The 17,242-nt window shown below is 40.6% G+C and overlaps 1 protein-coding gene across 3 annotated transcripts in view; it reads right to left on the reverse strand.

The window, feature by feature from the left end:
* PID1 (phosphotyrosine interaction domain containing 1) overlaps positions 1–17,242 on the reverse strand; it is a 272,822-nt gene that overhangs the window by 135,341 nt on the left and 120,239 nt on the right. For all 3 annotated transcript variants that reach the window (XM_053597382.1, XM_053597381.1, XM_053597383.1), the window contains exon 2: positions 13,906–14,052. In XM_053597382.1, coding sequence (XP_053453357.1) covers positions 13,906–14,040 — 135 coding nt within the window. In that variant the 5' untranslated portion in view covers positions 14,041–14,052. The remainder of the gene's footprint in view (positions 1–13,905; positions 14,053–17,242) is intronic.

Below are 17,242 nucleotides of genomic sequence, written 5' to 3' on the forward strand. Positions count from 1 at the left end.
CATTGATGTAGGAAGAGGGGCACTAATTTCAGTAGCATCTCTAGCTCACAAGGTAACTTTCCGGGTTCCCTAGATGATAAATTGCATTTATCCTCATTACTTCCTGAGTAAATAATTTTATAATTCCTGGATTTGGCTTTTGAAGATGCCTGGTGACTCATAAACGCCAATCTGACTAATGTCTCATTTAGAGAACTCAGTACGCACAGAAGCCCAGACATCATTTCCCTTGCCAAGAAATGAATGTATGATATTTTCAATAAAAACAAAGAAATGAACAGCCAGAACACCAAGGAACACATCTGCACCTGTTGTTACAGTGGTTTTTATATTCTACGTGCTGGGTAGTCAGGAGATGAAACACCCAGAGATGTAATAAGAAACCACTGCTCCTATTAAGAGAGCATATTATGAATATTTTTATGGCCCTGAGTTACTTATTACCACGTTTTTGCCATATTCTCTGCCACCCCTTTGTCTATAGTTCATTGACCTTTACATTCAAGCCAAGAGGAGCTGTATTTGAATTGCAGTATTTTATTTATATAGCACTGCTCCTGTGAAAAGTTCAAAGTACTTTATAAATATTTCTCTAAACCTAAAAGTAACTTAAGTGTCACTGTTTCCAACTTAGATAAAGACACACAAAAAAGGAAAGTTCAAATGGCTAAAATTAGCAATTTAGAGAGGGTTTAACAATTCAGCCAAGAGTTCTGGATATAGATTATAAGTTGACTTTAAATACGTATGTCCTTCCAAAAGCCCACTAAATTGATTATAATGGAAAATTTTAAGTTCTAAACAAAATGGAAAAAAATAAAGAGAAGAGGACACAGTAGCATATGAGAAGTTTCATCAAAATTTGGAAATTCTAGAAAGTTCACTAAATCTACGCATGTAAGCAACATCTTCCAAAGTAAGTTTTACAAAATTAATATTTTGACCAAATCTATCTGTATCTTTTCTCTGTGTTTTTCAAGTGGTTCCCAAATTAGGAGAAAAAGTCAGGATTTTACTCCAGGTTGCCCAAACTATCAAGAAACAAGCGTCTCCAAATTAAAAACACCCACAACCATTAACTGAATGAATACGGAAAATGCCATATGAAGGTATGTAACTGAAATTTCAGTGACAAAGACCGAAAAGGTCCTAAAAGATATATATGGGGGACAAGCCACACGCAAAAAAATCCTTAGTATCTGAATCAAATGGGATCAGATTCTTCAAAAGTAACATGGCACTATGGAAGTCAATGTACAGTGCCTTCACAGTTTCAAGTAGAAATTATTTCTAACCTTTTTATACCCAGCCAAATGTTCAAAAAAGATAGGGCTAACATAAGGAAATTTTCAGAGGCTAGAAATGATGTCATATGCCAGGAATCCCAGCACTTTGAGAGGCCAAGGTGGTAGTTGGCCTTGAGCCTGAGGAGTTTGAGACCAGCCCAGGCAACTTATTAAGACCTCATCTCTACAAAACACAGAAAAATTAGCCAGCTGTGATGGCTCACACCTATAGTCCCAGCTACTTAGGAGGCTAGAGCAGGAAGACTGCTTGAGCCCAGGAGTTGGAGATTGCAATGAGCTATGATCATGCTACCCTACTCCAGTCTGAGTGACAGAATGAGACCCTGTCTCAGAAACAAAAAACAAATGAAATTTTCAGACATAGAAGGAACAGTATTTTTACTCTGGGAGAAGCACCCGAGCATTATAAAGGAACAAACAAAAAAAGGGGAAGAAAACAGAGAATTATGCAAAAGGGAAGAGCAACAGAGAGAAGTTCTGGAGTAAAGGAAGTGCAGGTGGCATAAAGACAAAGCATCTACTCAGGAGGACAGACAAATCCAGGGGAAGGAACTCCACAGGAGGAAATAAACCAGAAGACACTATTTCCTATGACTGAGTAGTTAAGTAAATGTTGACGGGTATGAGCCAAATCTAAGGGAGCACTGGACAGAATTAGGTGTAGGTACAGATAAAACTACACAACTCTAAAAATAATACCGTTTATTTAATTGAACAAGAAAGGAAATAAAAGATATAACGCAATGATGGGCCCTTTAGTTATTACATAGACACTGATTTCACTAAACTTTCAGAAGTTAACCATATTAGGAAGATGGAGGAAAGAAAGTGAATAGGGTTATTTTAGGTCTAAATCTTCATCTACCAAAATAGAAAGCCAAAAGATAATATCTAAAATGGGATACAGCATCTATTTGGAAATAAGAAGGTAAACATAAGAGGAAGCTGCCAAAATACATAATTATGGTCACTAGTTGAAGCAGGACTGAGTGTGCAGAAGGAATGAAGGTGACAGCTAAAAACACTTTGTTTCATTTTTCATTATTATTTGAGGTTTTTAATCACTGCAAGTATTACTTTGATAAAATTTAAAAGTTCAGGGGAAAAATCACTGGCAAAGAAAGTCCATGTTTATATGAGATTACACCCACAGTCTATGTTGTCTAATGCTTTTTTATTTAATGCTCATTTTTCCATTTAGAGAACAATAAAGTATATTAGTCTTAGAGTAGCCCATAGACTTGTTCTAACACTTAGTTCTGTTGGGACAGATGCTTCTAATGTAAAAGGTGAATAGAACACAAGCTACCAAAACCTGTGGGATACTGCAAAAGTAGTTTTGAGAGGAACATTTATTGCTTTAGATGCCTACATTCAAAAAACAGAAAGAGAACACATAAACAAACTCACAAGCCATCTTACGGAATTAGAAAAAGAAGAACAATCTAAGCCTAAACCAGTAGAAGAAAAGAAATATCCAAAATCAAATCAGAGATCAATGAAATGGAAAACAAAAGAATCATTCAGAAAATTAATGAAATAAGGAGTTGGTTTTTTGAAAAAATAAATAAAATAGGTAAACCATTGGCCAGACTAATGAGAAATAGAAAAGTAAAATCTCTAGTAACCTCAATCAGAAATGATAAGGGTAAATAACAACTGATCCCACAGAGATATAAGAGACCATCTCTGAATACTACCAGAAACTCTATGCCCAGAAATTTGACAATGTGAAGGAAATGGATCAATATTTGGAATCACACCCTCTCCCTAGACTTAGCCAGGAAGAAATAGAGCTCCTGAACAGACCAATTTCAAGCACTGAGATTAAAGAAACAATAAAAAATCTTCCAACCAAAAAATGCCCTGGTCCAGATGGCTTCACTCCAGAATTCTATCAAACCTTCAAGGAAGAGCTTACTCCTCTACTGCCGAAATTATTCCAAAAAATCAATGAAAAAGGAATCTTCCCCAACATGTTCTATGAAGCAAACATCACCCTGATACCAAAACCAGGAAAAGACCCAACTAAAAAGGAGAATTTCAGACCAATTTCACTCATGAATATAGATGCAAAAATTCTCAATAAAATCCTAGCCAATAGATTACAGCTTATCATCAAAAAGTCATACATCATGATCAAGTAGGTTTCATCCCAGGGATGCAAGGCTGGATGAACATACGCAAGTCCATAAACGCTATCCACCATATTAACAGAGGCAAAAATAAAGATCATATGATCCTCTCAATAGATGCAGAAAAAGCATTCGATAAAATCCAGCATCCTTTTCTAATTAGAACACTGAAGAGTATAGGCATAGGTGGCACATTTCTAAAACTGATTGAAGCTATTTATGACAAATGCACAGCTAATATTTTACTGAATGGAGTAAAACTGAAAGCTTTTCCTCTTAGAACTGGAACCAGACAAGGTTGTCCTCTATCACCTTTACTATTCAACATAGTGCTGGAAGTTCTAGCCAATACAATTAGGCAAGACAAGGAAATAAGGGGAATCCAAATGGGAGCAGAGGAGGTCAAACTCTCCCTCTTTGCTGACGACATGATCTTATACTTAGAGAACCCCAAAGACTCAACCACAAGACTCCTAGAAGTCATCAAAAAATACAGTAATGTCTCTATAAAATCAATGTCCGCAAGTCAGGAGCATCTGTATATGCCAATAACAGTGAAGATGAGAAGCTAATTAAGGGCACAACTCCCTTCACCATAGTTTCAAAGAAAATGAAATACCTAAGAATATACCTAATGAAGGAAGTGAAGGACCTCTGTAAAGAAAATTATGAAATCCTCAGAAAGGAAATAGCACAGGATATTAACAAATGGAAGAACACACCATGCTCATGGATTGGAAGAATCAACATTGTTAAAATGTCTATACTTCCCAAAGCAATCTACCTATTCAATGCCATTCCTATTAAAATACCAACATCGAACTTTCAAGATTTGGAAAAAATGATTCAGCATTTTGTACGGAACCAGAAAAAAACCCGTATAGCTAAGGCAGTACTTAGTAACAAAAGTAAAGCCAGAGGCATCACCATACCAGATTTTAGTCTGTACTACAAAGCCATAGTGGTCAAGACAGCATGGTACTGGCACAAAAATAGAGACATAGACACTTGGAATCTAATAGAAAACCAGGAAATGAAACTAACACGTTACAACCACTTAATCTTTGATAAACCAAACAAGAATATACTTTGGGGGAAAGACTCTCTATTCAGTAAATGGTGTTGGGAGAACTGGATATCCACATGTAAAAGACTGAAACTGGACCCACACCTTTCCCCACTTACAAAAATTGATTCAAGATGGATAAAGGACTTAAATTTAAGGCATGAAACAATAAAAATCCTCCAACAAAGCATAGGAAAAACACTGGAAGGTGGCCTGGGGAAAGACTTCATGAAGAAGACTGCCATTGCAATTGAAACAACAACAAAAATAAACAAATGGGACTTCATTAAACTGAAAAGTTTCTGTACAGCTAAAGAGACAACAACCAAAGCAAATAGACAACCTACACAATGGGAAAGGATATTTGCATATTTTAATCAGACAAAAGCTTGATAACTAGGGTCTAAAGAGAACTCAAATTAATCCACATGAAAAAAGCCAACAATCCCATATAGCAATGGGCAAGAGACATGAATAGAACCTTCTCTAAAAAAGACAGACGAATGGCTAACATATGAAAAAATGCTCATCATCCCTATCTATTAGAGAAATGCAAATCAAAACCACCCTGAGATACCATCTAACCCCAGTGAGAATGGCCCACATCACAAAATCTCAAAACTACAGATGCTGGCGTGGATGTGGAGAGAAGGGAACACTTACACTGCTGGTGGGACTGCAAACTAGTACAACCTTTCTGGAAGGAAGTATAGAGAAACCTCAAGGCACTCAAGCTAGACCTCCCATTTGATCCTGCAATCCCATTACTGGGCATCTACCCAGAAGGGAAAAAATCCTTTTATCATAAGGACACTTGTATTAGACTGTTTATTGCAGCTCAACTTACAATCACCAAAATGTGGAAACAGCCTAAATGCCCACCAACCCAGAATGGATTAACAAGCTGTGGTATATGTACACCATGGAATGCTATTCAACTATTAAAAAAAAAAAAAATGGAGACTTCACATCCTTTGTATTAACCTGGATGGAAGTGGAAGACATTATTTTTAGTAAATCATCACAAGAATGGAGAAGCATGAATCCTATGTACTCAATTTTGATATGAGGACAATTAAAGAACTCTGTGATTCAACTTGACCAGCAGAAACTGAGTGTCAATTCCATGCGGACGGCTAGACAAATCAGGCAGAATGATCATCTTCACTCCAAACCCTTCATCAGCTGATGTGAAGGAAATTCCCAGCATGAAAAGATCTCAGGCAACAAATAACAAAAGTGACTTCATGAAAGACAAAGAGCTTTGCTGAAGCCACCAGGGCTGTCAGGGAAAAGACCATACTGTGGAATTCACAGTCACGAGTCAGGATTTGTGGCCAATAAGTTTACATTGAAACCACAGATAAAATATTTTTCCATGCCAGTTACCATAGCAGTAGCACAAGAAGCCTGTGACCAGTGCTAAAACAACACACTGGAGCTTCAGCTGTCCCTGAAGTCACATCCATTTTCTCCCAAGTCCTCTGAGACTGAGAAACTCCTTGAGGGGATGAGGTGGGAGGAACAGGGCTGAGAGTAGTGACCGTGATGCAGCTGGGAGGAGCTTCCTCGGGTCGCCATAATGTCCCTTTTCCAATGATTCTGCCCTCCAAACAGCAGGGGTGGGTGTGTGCTTATTTGTGCAGGTTTGTGTGCAGGAGTGCCTGTCTGTCCTTCCTCCTCTCAGAGACCCATTTCCCTCAAGTGACCAGATGTCTGTAAAGCTCCAAATCCATAGAGCAAGGCTCTTTGTGGGTTTGCCCGCTGGTGGCCCCACAGATATCTCATATTTCACAAGCTTTCGCTCATTATCTGTCCTGAAATTCTGCTTTTTTTCCTCTATTCCTAACGTTCTCACCAGTAAGACAAAAGCTCCTAAGCACAGAAGGCCAAGTTGAACAACGGCCTGCAATGAAGGCCCTAGGGACCTGGCCTGAGCTCACCAAACTTAGGCTAAAATCACCGATGGAAAAAAGGAAAACAAAACAAAACAAAACTCCTGCGTAAGTATTCCAGGCCAGGATCAGACTGGACAGTAACAGGAAAGGAGAAGACATCCCTTGTTCTGCAACCTGAGGACGCTGCACCTTCGCCGACTGCCTTTTGTTTTGTTTTTCAGTACAGTGTTTGTTTGTCTAAAGTCAGGAAACCTATCTTATTTATGCCTCATTAGCATCTCTTTCCCTCTTTCCAACACATCTCTGATTTCTTCTGGGGGAATTTGAGGCTCTAGGGAAACAAGCTCCCTCCCAGTTCTGAAAATAGAACACCCCAACTAAGCCAAGGTGACCAACATATTCAAACATATTCTACAAACAACAGCCTTGGAGTTGAGTACATGACCACATCCCATCCAGGAAGGGTAAATCCTGCAATAACTGCTTGGTGTGCTGGGACCAAACCTATCTCCCACAGCTGCGGTGTTGTGTAGAAGTGTGGCCTACAACCCTAAAGCCAATTGTTGTTAACGTAAGAGAAGCTGTTCTAAGAACAGGGCTGGATGTGGAGGCAAGCAGAAGTGAGAGAAGCAAAATTTTATGGAGCAGGATTGCAGATGAACCCCTGGAGCATATCTGAAGCTCACCCTCCTGCTAGAATTTACAGAGTGGAGAGCAAATATACATGCCAACAATTTAAGTCAATTCAAGTTAGTTCTGTTATTTCAAACTAAAGCAGCCAAACTATTGTTTATGTTTGTTTTCCTATAAACTCCTGGAACTTCTTGAGCGTGTATAATATATTCTGGTGCATGAAAAAAGAAATCAAAAAAGAAAATGAAGAAAGAAGAGGGGGAAAACAGGGGTGAGGGTAGAAGGAAAGAAGAGTGAAAATTTACACATTTACGAAGAATAAAAATTGCAGAAAAATACAACGTTGTCACTTAAACAACAGATGTTAGCTCATATTAATTTTTAGCTTCCTACATGTGAGGAGACGAGCAGAAATGAAAGTCTAAGAAGGAATAAAGGGAAAGTAATTAGATAGTACCCACTCTGAATTTGGCGAAAAATTACCTATAAAGAGCATGGGCTTACTTTACCTACTTTATATGTTACTATTATTTTGTGTACTACCATTATTTACATTATTTTCATTCTGTCCTGATACTGAAATAAGAAACTTACTTTAAAAAGAAAAAAATCTGCATAATTGGCATAATAGGATTCCAGCAATGCCCAAAGTGACTGGCAAGGCCACATAGATGCATGTGGTGAGGATAACATAAGAATCAACATTTCCACCTCTGTCAGTGGGCAAAAAATGGACTTTTGTCTAAAATGAGAAAACATGACTTTTTATACTTCAATACGTAACTGTTCAAATAAACATGGATTTAAGTGTAGAGATCAGACACATGTGATGCTAATTTTGAATATACTTAAATGCAAATCATGAGCCCTTTTATAAGGTAAGTTGGATTGCTGGAATTCCCTCCTAAGACCAGCCACTTCACACAAGCGCCACTGGTAGGATTTAAGGATTACCTGCAAAGCCTTCAGCTCAGAAATGTCTCTTCTCTGTCCCATGAAACTGTAAATCAACCACATCCTCCTGACATCTTAGGGACTACTATTGCTCCTCCTGAATGCAAAGAATCTCAAGAAGAACAATGTGAAAATTGTTATGGTTTAAGACTCATGAACCCCTTCTTCGATACTAGTTTGTTTGATGGTTTCTGTCCTCACAAATGGGAAGACAACAGCAAAAGCCTTAGATGGGGCCTCACACTGCACCAGGCAGAGTACCTCCCTCAGGAAAGAGGTGAGATTTGGGAACGCAGAGCTTTATGTGTGAGCACACAGCTGGGCATGCCCCTCTGTGGGGGAGGCTCACCGTTCGTAGTTATAGACTGAACTTCTTGTTCTGCTCTGTCCTCCCTTCTCACTACTGCACTCAACTAGTCTTTAAAAAATAAAATAATAAAACAAACAGGCTACAGAATGGAGACAAGGGTATCCTGAGCTTGAGCAGGGAGGGGACAAAAAGGAAGGGAGCAGAAGGAAATACCAGAAAGTAAGTTACCTCGGTTGGCCATAAGCTGAATTACCCTGTTGGTCAAAAGAAGCATCCACCTCAAGCCCACCTTGCAAGATCTGCCTCAGACTCGGGCCCCACCAATGGTCTGAAGAGGGTACAATGAAAAGACAACCAGATCAATTCCAAATCAAGGTAGACAGATTCAGGCCCAAGAAGGGACCCATGGCAATAACTACTAATGATCCTTTTTGTACCTCTTCCTACACACCTTCCTGTGGGATTTCTTCTCTGGGTCACTTTTCTTCTGCAACTTAGAGAAAGCCCTAATTCCCATCAATCACAAACTTCATTTTTAAATTAAAGATATAGGATCCTTGAGAAACCCCCAATTTGCATCAGCTATTTATTTCAGCATTGTTACTACTTTGCTCTAAAACTGTAAGCACTGTGAAACTGGAGGCGGTCTCTATGGAATGGGATTTGTACAGTATCCACACAGCCATATGGGACCTTGCTGGCATTCTGTTCTTCTCTCACATACATAGTTTTTATGAGGCGTGTGACTTTTTGTTATAATATAATTATCATAAAGCATATGACTTTTCATTGTAGACTTTTTTCCTCTGTAAACTAAATTTGAGAAACAGAGTGATATACCTGGAGTAAAATTATATGATATCTTTAGTGCACTTTCCCCATGCTTTCTGGAATCTGGAAGAAAAGATAAAATTCTAGTCCAATTAAACAAGGAAAATCCTTGAGGCTTGGACATTTGGATAAAAGAGTCTATGAGATCAACTGACCTTGATTCTGCATTATCAAGGGTCCAAAATCTGAAGCCTGTGAAAAAGAAATGATTTGCTCAAAATCACAGCCCATTTCAAGAACCATAAATAGGGAAACAACCACTCAGGGGTCATTAACAAGCAGTGGAATTTAGTGAGGGGAGCAGAGACTGTAGAATCAGAAGGCTGAAGTTCAAATGTAGGCTCTGCCAATTACTCCCTGGGTTCCCTGTGACAGGCTGATGAACTTTATATGCCTCAACTATCCCATCTGTAAACTGGGGCTACTCATGGCCGTAAACTATTGAATTGAAATGAGGATGAAACGTTTCTATACCACAGAAAGTGCTTAATGTATTAATAAACATATGTTCTTTGGTATCACCATTTCAGTATCATTAGTTAGTTTGTTTGGTTTACTGTCTTTTATTGTTATCATCATTTATTATCACTGTTTCGTGAGGGTTTTGAGAACGTGAGTGAGTGGGCTGGAAATGAATCAATACAAAACAGGACGGCTCCCCATGGACGATGAGGACGCACACAGGAGCCTGGTTCTTAGAAGTCAGTCCCCTGGGCTTGCTTGTAGCAAATGCATTCTGACCACACAAGTGCAAGTCAGGCCCCCAATACCACTTTCTACCACATCCCCCTCCTGCCAGGGGATGTACCCATTCATGTCACTCATTGCTCTCTGTGGCACCGATCTTTGAGTTCCAAACATGGTTCACCTTCCTGTAAATTACAGGACGTATTTTCAAGTGTAGGCTCCTCTGCCTCACCCCTAAACTGAGTGCTTGAATGAAAATCTCCAGGAAAAAGGTCCAGGAAGTGCCTGCCAGGGGATGCTGCACTCACACACATTTCAGAAGCACTTGGTTTATTGATTTGGGCACTTGTCTTATTCCTTCCAGTTGGTTGTATGTTGTGTCACCCACAACACCTACTTAGATTTCTTTGTCCACGGCTCCATGCACACAGTAAGTCTGTGGTGATTACTCACGCAGTACATATTTGCTAATAAGCAGAAGCCGCCCATAATTCCACCCTGCTAGACAGGAGGAGAGAGGTGCAACCAGCCAGCAGTGTTGCTGCAAAAATCGAACACAGCATCTGAAGCTCCAACAAGAGTCCTAATGGTATGCAGTGGGTTGTTTGGTTAAATAACTCCACTCCAGAAAAAAAGTGGCAGCAATAGAGAAGAACACACAAAGACCCAGCTGCCCGAAACATGAATAGCCTGGCCAGGCAGCCCCGTCAGGACCCACGGAGAATACAGATCAGAGGCAAATGGGAAATCTGAGAGGAGCGAGGGTCTCCGGGGTACTCGCCGTAACCCACTTTCAACTCCCCCTTTCCTTTGTTCCCCCTTCCCCATTTCTTTCCCTCCCCGAACCCAAAGTTATTAGAGCAGTTAGGAAAAAAGAACTACCACTGTGTGAAGACGGAGGGTCCTGCGCACGGGCCCTGCAGCTGGGCACGGGCTACATTGTGCTCATTATTCCCAGGAGGCATGAGCCGGAGAGAGTGCCTTCTGCAGCTGGCATCTTGTGACCTACGTTACTCGCAGGACTCAGCGCGGAAACACTGGACTTTGTTCTTGAAGATGATCAGAAGAAACCAGAGGTGGTGGGGGATTTCAAACAAAAATGTCAAGGTTCAAAATTCTAACATTTTTAACAAAAGAATATGATTCTGAACACAAACCTAATACTGTCCTTGAGAATTAAAGAATGTTAACTCCAGCCCATTTACAGTTAAAACTTATGTGTATAAAGATGATAGTATACAATTTGGAGAATTACACGGTGCAAGTTTACTTCCTTCACATAGAATGACATTGCTGGAAAGGACCTCAAGGGATATTGGCTCAGATCCCTGACTCCAGGGTTATGATTATCTATGCCTGGAATTGCCTCTTCATGATTTCTAGGGAAGGAGAGTTCATAAATTTTGTATAACCCGATGGAATGTGTTTTTCACCTTGAATGCAGAAGTTCTTCCTTGTATGCAACTGAAATCATTGCCGATTTCCCTTTGTCTCACTCACATGTGTACTGACACCAGTGCAACCCTTGCTCTCTTTGGCACGGTCTTCTGAATTCCTACTATTTTTTCCACATCCTTTTAAGAAGTAAAATAAATGAACACAACCTAAGGCAGTACCCAGAAAAATCTGGACCATGAAACATGAACCCTATACTCCTTTTCAGACAAGTGATGGTTTTTACTCCAGCAAATATTTTCTCTCTCACACACACACACTTCTTTATATCTGGATTAAATTGTTAGATCTCTGGGTCCCTTTATTCTGTAACTGTGTGGTTTTTCTTTCCATTTTAAACAACCTCTGTAGACTGTATCATGCTCAGCTCTCTTCCTAATACTTGTCCCTACTGACTTCATCTTGCTTTGAGGCACCATCTTCCCTAATAGAAACAGAATTCAAAATAGCATTAGCTAATCTTCTAAAGAATGTATAAAGAATTTGATCTCAGGTCACTTTCAAATGTAACCAGTGTTTTTATAATTCCTTTATATCATCAGTTCACCAAAGGCACTAAATACATACAACGAGTCTGAGGCCAGTCCTGTCGAATTACTCTCTCCAGTTACAGCTGAGTCACTGGCAACTGCTCTTAGAAAGGCGGAAGTTGAACTTATCAGAGAAGTTTAGAATCACTTTTAAAATCATTTAGAATCACTTTTTTAAAAATTTTCAGATTAAGGGTGACACTCATAGGTCAGTGGTTATGGCACTGGCCACATACATGGAGGCTGGTGGGCTCGAGCCTGGCCTGGGCCTGCTAAACAACAATGATAACTGCAACCCAAAAATAGCTGGGCATTGTGGCAGGCACCCGTAATCCCAGCTATTCGAGTGGCTGAGGCAAGAGAATTGCCTAAGCCCAAGAGTTTGAGGTTGCTGTGAGCTGTGTGACGCCACAGCACTCTACTGAGGGTGACATAGTGAGACTCTGTCTCAAAAAAAAAAAACAAAACCTCAGACTATTATGAGGGTACAAATGATTAGGTAACAGTGTGTGCATTTGTTGGGTAAGGTGCCTGTTGTAGTTGTGCCAAGAGCTGTGGCACATACCATCCATTCTGCTTGTTAGATGGCACCACCTCCCTCCCTCCTCCTCTCTGCTCCCAGCTTGAACTGAATTGAGTTTTTCTCCTGTGTGGGTTGGTGTTAGTTTGTCTACTTGCTTCATATTAGTATTGAGTATGTTGGCTACTGCTTTTCAATTCACGTGATACTTTACTGAGAAGAACATGCACAATCACTTTTTCAAATGGAGTCATCTGGCTCAATCACCCAATCCCACCAATGGTTCCTCATCATAATTAGAACAAAGTCTAACTCCTTGCCATGACCACAGAGCTCTCCCCTCCCTGACGCCACCACTCAACTCAACTTTCTCTACTTCTCAGGTACATGTTCCATTCCTTCCCGTTCTAAAACATATGGCGAGCGACCATCCCCACCTCAGAGAATTAGCATGCCCTGTTCTTTCTGCCTGGAAGATTCTCCTAGAAGATCTTCACAAACCAGCTTCCTCACCAATCAATGTGTGGCCACCTGCATTTTCTCCTCCATGTCCCCTCAACTGGGGACAGTAGAATTCCCTAACACGCCGGTGGGTCTTCCTCACACTGTGACCCAGTGTCTGGTTGGTGCTGAGCACCCAGTGAGTGGGTATGTGTGGAATGAATGAACACGTGTGAGGTTTCGTGCATACCACCAACACCCAGATTGCTGGAGGCTCCACTCCAACCACAGCTATGCAAGATCCGCTCCCCTCACACTGAGTAAGGAGGAAAGGGGGGAGTCCAGGAAGCAGTAAGGAAAGGCGTGTACCTTCCAGGTCACAAAATAAACCCAGACACAAACATGCGTTTTCTTTGCCCCTTGTTTTATTCTCTACTTGAAACAAATTTCTGACAACAAAATATGAATAAAACATCTTTTTTTATGACCTCTAAACTTATTACTATATTCATCAACTCAAGCAAAAATGAGTATCATGTGAGAAACAACCAAAAATCTTACCAAAATTATACATTCCGTTTCCAGCTTTGTTTCTATGTTGGCATTACAGTTTACATAAATGAAAAATGCTTTTTTATGGATTCTGAGAAGTGAATGTTAGTATCAACTTTGATAGCTAATGCAAAGCAAAAAGCAAAAATGCAAAATTACCCCCAAAGGACTCCGAGAATACAACTGTTGGGGGAGGGAGGTTGGTTGTTGTTTTTTCATTCTTTAAGGTATGTTTTACTCAGACCACAAGTACAATGGGAGGAATCAGTATTAAGGATAAAACTTCCCTTGTGATACCTGAAGCTCCATAGAGCTATAGAAAATACAGGAAGAATACTGTTTGATTCGCACCTACTAAAACTTGTATCTCTAATGTGCGCCCTGAAATGATAAAGAATGAAATGTCATCAAGAAAAATAAAACTGCATATGAATTCATACTACTATCATTCAATGAGCTTATTTTGTTAGCCATTTCATATTTTCATTCTTAAAAATGGTTACCATCGTAAAACACAGGTCTCGAAGCCACACACCCTTTTGCCCTGTCCCACCATGAGAACCCCTACCAGCCACGTGCCCCATACCTTGCAGCCACTGTGGGTCCTCGTCTTCATCAGCGGTGTGGTGGTGCATAGTTCAATAGCCTCTGGCTCGTGGAAGATGACAGCTGGGAGAGGCTCCTTTTTCAGTGTTAGGACATTCAATTTAGACTTCAGCATGGTCTGAAAGTGCTGAAAAGCAAAAAAATAAGTCGAATGTAGTTAAATCTTGTGCTCCTGTCTATGGTGCAATTGTACATAAAACCCAGGAAAAAAGGGTTTGTTTTATTAACTCTGTTTTAGTAGGTGAGGCCATGAAATGGAGGGTGGCAGCTAGGGAGCTATAACTGTGGGAGACAGTCAGTCCCCATGCAGGGACCATGAAAATCTAGACTAGTGGTACAGTCAGCTCACCCAGGACCTTATGTTCTGAGCTGCTCGTCCAAGGTGCTATACACAGATGAAATTATGACAGGGTAATCTAAGTGGATTCAGCCACACAAGTAAAGATGTTTGGAAGAGAATGTTATAGAAGTTATTTCGGGAAAACATATTGTGGAAGGAATGGAACAGACGAACAAGGACATAAGCGTTCTGTTCTCTGCATCTCTTCAGCTCTTTCCCGAACTGGCTATAGAACCCTGGGAAATTCACCTCTTTTCAATGGACCATTTTACTCTGGGTAAATATCCATTCCACACGCAACTCTTGTTGGCACTAGTTTTGAAAGACACCCAGGTCCAACCATAGTTAGTCACTGCTATCTTTATCATCCAGCCCAAGACCCCTCCTTGCTTGGTTTGTTATAACAATACACAAAGTAAATCCCATCACTTCCAAACTCATCTCCTTACAGAGTATTTCCACAGTGGGCAGAGAGATCCTTCTACAATGTAATTGTGCCATGCTGCATCCATGCCCAAACTCTGCCACATCTTCCCATTTCCTCATAGGAAACCTCCAAGACCTGGCTTTGGCCTTTGACGTCATGCATGCCCATTAGATTTCATCCCATATCCCTGACCCTCTCACTTAAGCATCCATCTGTAGTAGCCTCCTTGCTCTTCCAAGAATAAGCCCAGGACACAGGTGCCTAAGGAGCTCTGAACACACTGCTCCTGCCCAGGGACCCGCAAGCCTTGCTTCCTTGCCTTCTTGAGGACCCTGATCAAAGGTCACTTCATGAGACAATCCTTCTTATCAATATCTAAGACAGCACACAGACACACAAACAGCACACAGACACACAAACATAGACGCACACCTGGCTCCATGGGCGTGCAGACTGTGCAATCACACAGGGTCCTATGCTCAGGACAGTCCCACCCTCAAAAGGGCTCCATGCTTGGTTGAAGATATTTGGTTTAATGTCCTCATCTTGAAATAATAATTTTTATCCTTGAACCGTGCTTTGTGAGTGGCATTGGGTGGTACAGTGGAGCACGTGCCTGAGTAGGGCATCCCCATCCTTAGCACCCATTTCACAGAGCCTTACTGATGCCCCACAAGCACAGAATCCTGATGGATTCAAAATATGCAGGAATTCAACAAGAAACAAAGTTGAATATGAGATAAGCACATTAAGCCTACGACCCAGTAAGCAGGGGCATGCCCAGCCTCAGGGCCACATTTTGGAACCGCAACATGCTTCAAATGCACAAAGAATTCAGCTGTGTTCACTGCACATGGATGATCAAGGAATCCTATCACACCCTTTCCCACTGGTATTACTCCCTACATGAGAAGCCACGTGGGCTGAAAAGGATGACTTAGAAAAAAGGGGAAAGTCAGGGCAACCACAGCTCTTCTCGTTCCTCCCTTGTCACCAGGAAGTTGAAGGTGAAGTGCTGGGAGAACACGCAGGCATCAAGAGGTGAAAGGATGACAGGTAAGCTCATTTCGTGAAGCCATTGTGCTGTTCTGATTAAAAACAAAATACAGTATGAACTAGAAAATGCAAATTGTGTAATTTCCATGATTTTATTCTCACATTTGCATTTAAAGTGAGCACTGCACAATATAAATCCAGCTCAGAATCTAATTTTTTAATTTTTCTTTGCTTAGAACAGCACTAAATAGCAAATAATGGTAATTTTAAAAACACCATGACTTCTCCAGAAAATGATTCAAGAAAAAAGGAAAAGGTTTTAAGTCTTAGTTCCTTGAGGGGCACTTTTTCTTCCTGATTTTTGGAGAGGGGTCCCTGCATTTTGACACAGCACTGGGCATCACAAGGCATGTGACTAGCTCTGTGTACACACATTCCTCACTGTCTAGTCCCCTTCTCTGCTTTATTATTCTTATCACGTATCACTACTTACCACTACTATTTTATTGTCTCCCAAATTAATGGAAGAGCCATGGGAATAGAAGCCATTATTTTATTCAAGGAAGTACCCTGAGAGCCTAAAATAGTTTCTAGCATGTTACAGGGGTCTCATAAATACATATGGAAAGAATGAAGTTAGCAATGAAAGAAAAATACAAATTACAAATATAAAAATAATCACGTCTAATTCAGGGTTCATACACTTTATCTGCTACTACCTCATCCAAGTGGATCTTACTAGACCACCTACAGTTTATGAAATCAACACAGGACGGAAAGAAGTAAACAGTAGCACGCACATAAGTACATTCACCTAAGTTTAAATCACCAAAATCAATTCTTTAAAAAATCTACAAGGCAGTAGAGGCTTTGGAATTTGTAGGAGCACAAAGCTTGTAGTTTGCAAGTCCACCAAGTGTCCACTAGCCCTCCAACAGGCCACACGGGCAGTTTATGTGTCTGCTCAGCTAAGCTGCTACACCCAGTTATGCAATCAAACAAATCAAACGCTAGTCTACCTGTCATGATAGAGGTATTTGTAGATGTCATTAAAGTCCATAATCAGCAATTTGAAGTAAGGGGGATTATCATAGATAATCTGGGCGAGCTTGATTCAGTCAGTGGGAAGCCCTCACTTAATGGGTGAGCTCAGGCTTCCCTGGAGAAGACACTCCCTGTGGACGTCAGCTTCAGCCCGTCACTGAGAGCTCGAGCCGACCCTTCCTGCCTGCCGCTTCAGTCTTTCCTAGTCAGCTGCATAAAAGAATTCCTTCAATATACCTCTGACTATAGATACCCTACCAGTTCTGTCTCTCTGGTTAAACCTTGATTAAACTGCCACCTTACAGAATACAAAATTGCCAGCTCTGAGGTCAACTTTTTTTTAATGAGAAGGAGACTTACTTTTATCAGAGAGATTTGTATTTAAGAAGTAAAAGTAAGGGTAAGCCTTTACATTCATCTGGAAATTTGTGTCTTTGCTCCTAATTAATCCCCGTCCAACAGAGGGTGTGGGTTTGGAGTTGGCAAGGTGGGGGGAGCGGATCATGGAGA

This window comes from Nycticebus coucang, chromosome 7 (assembly GCF_027406575.1).
Source record: "Nycticebus coucang isolate mNycCou1 chromosome 7, mNycCou1.pri, whole genome shotgun sequence".
Taxonomy (NCBI): Eukaryota; Metazoa; Chordata; class Mammalia; order Primates; family Lorisidae; genus Nycticebus; species Nycticebus coucang.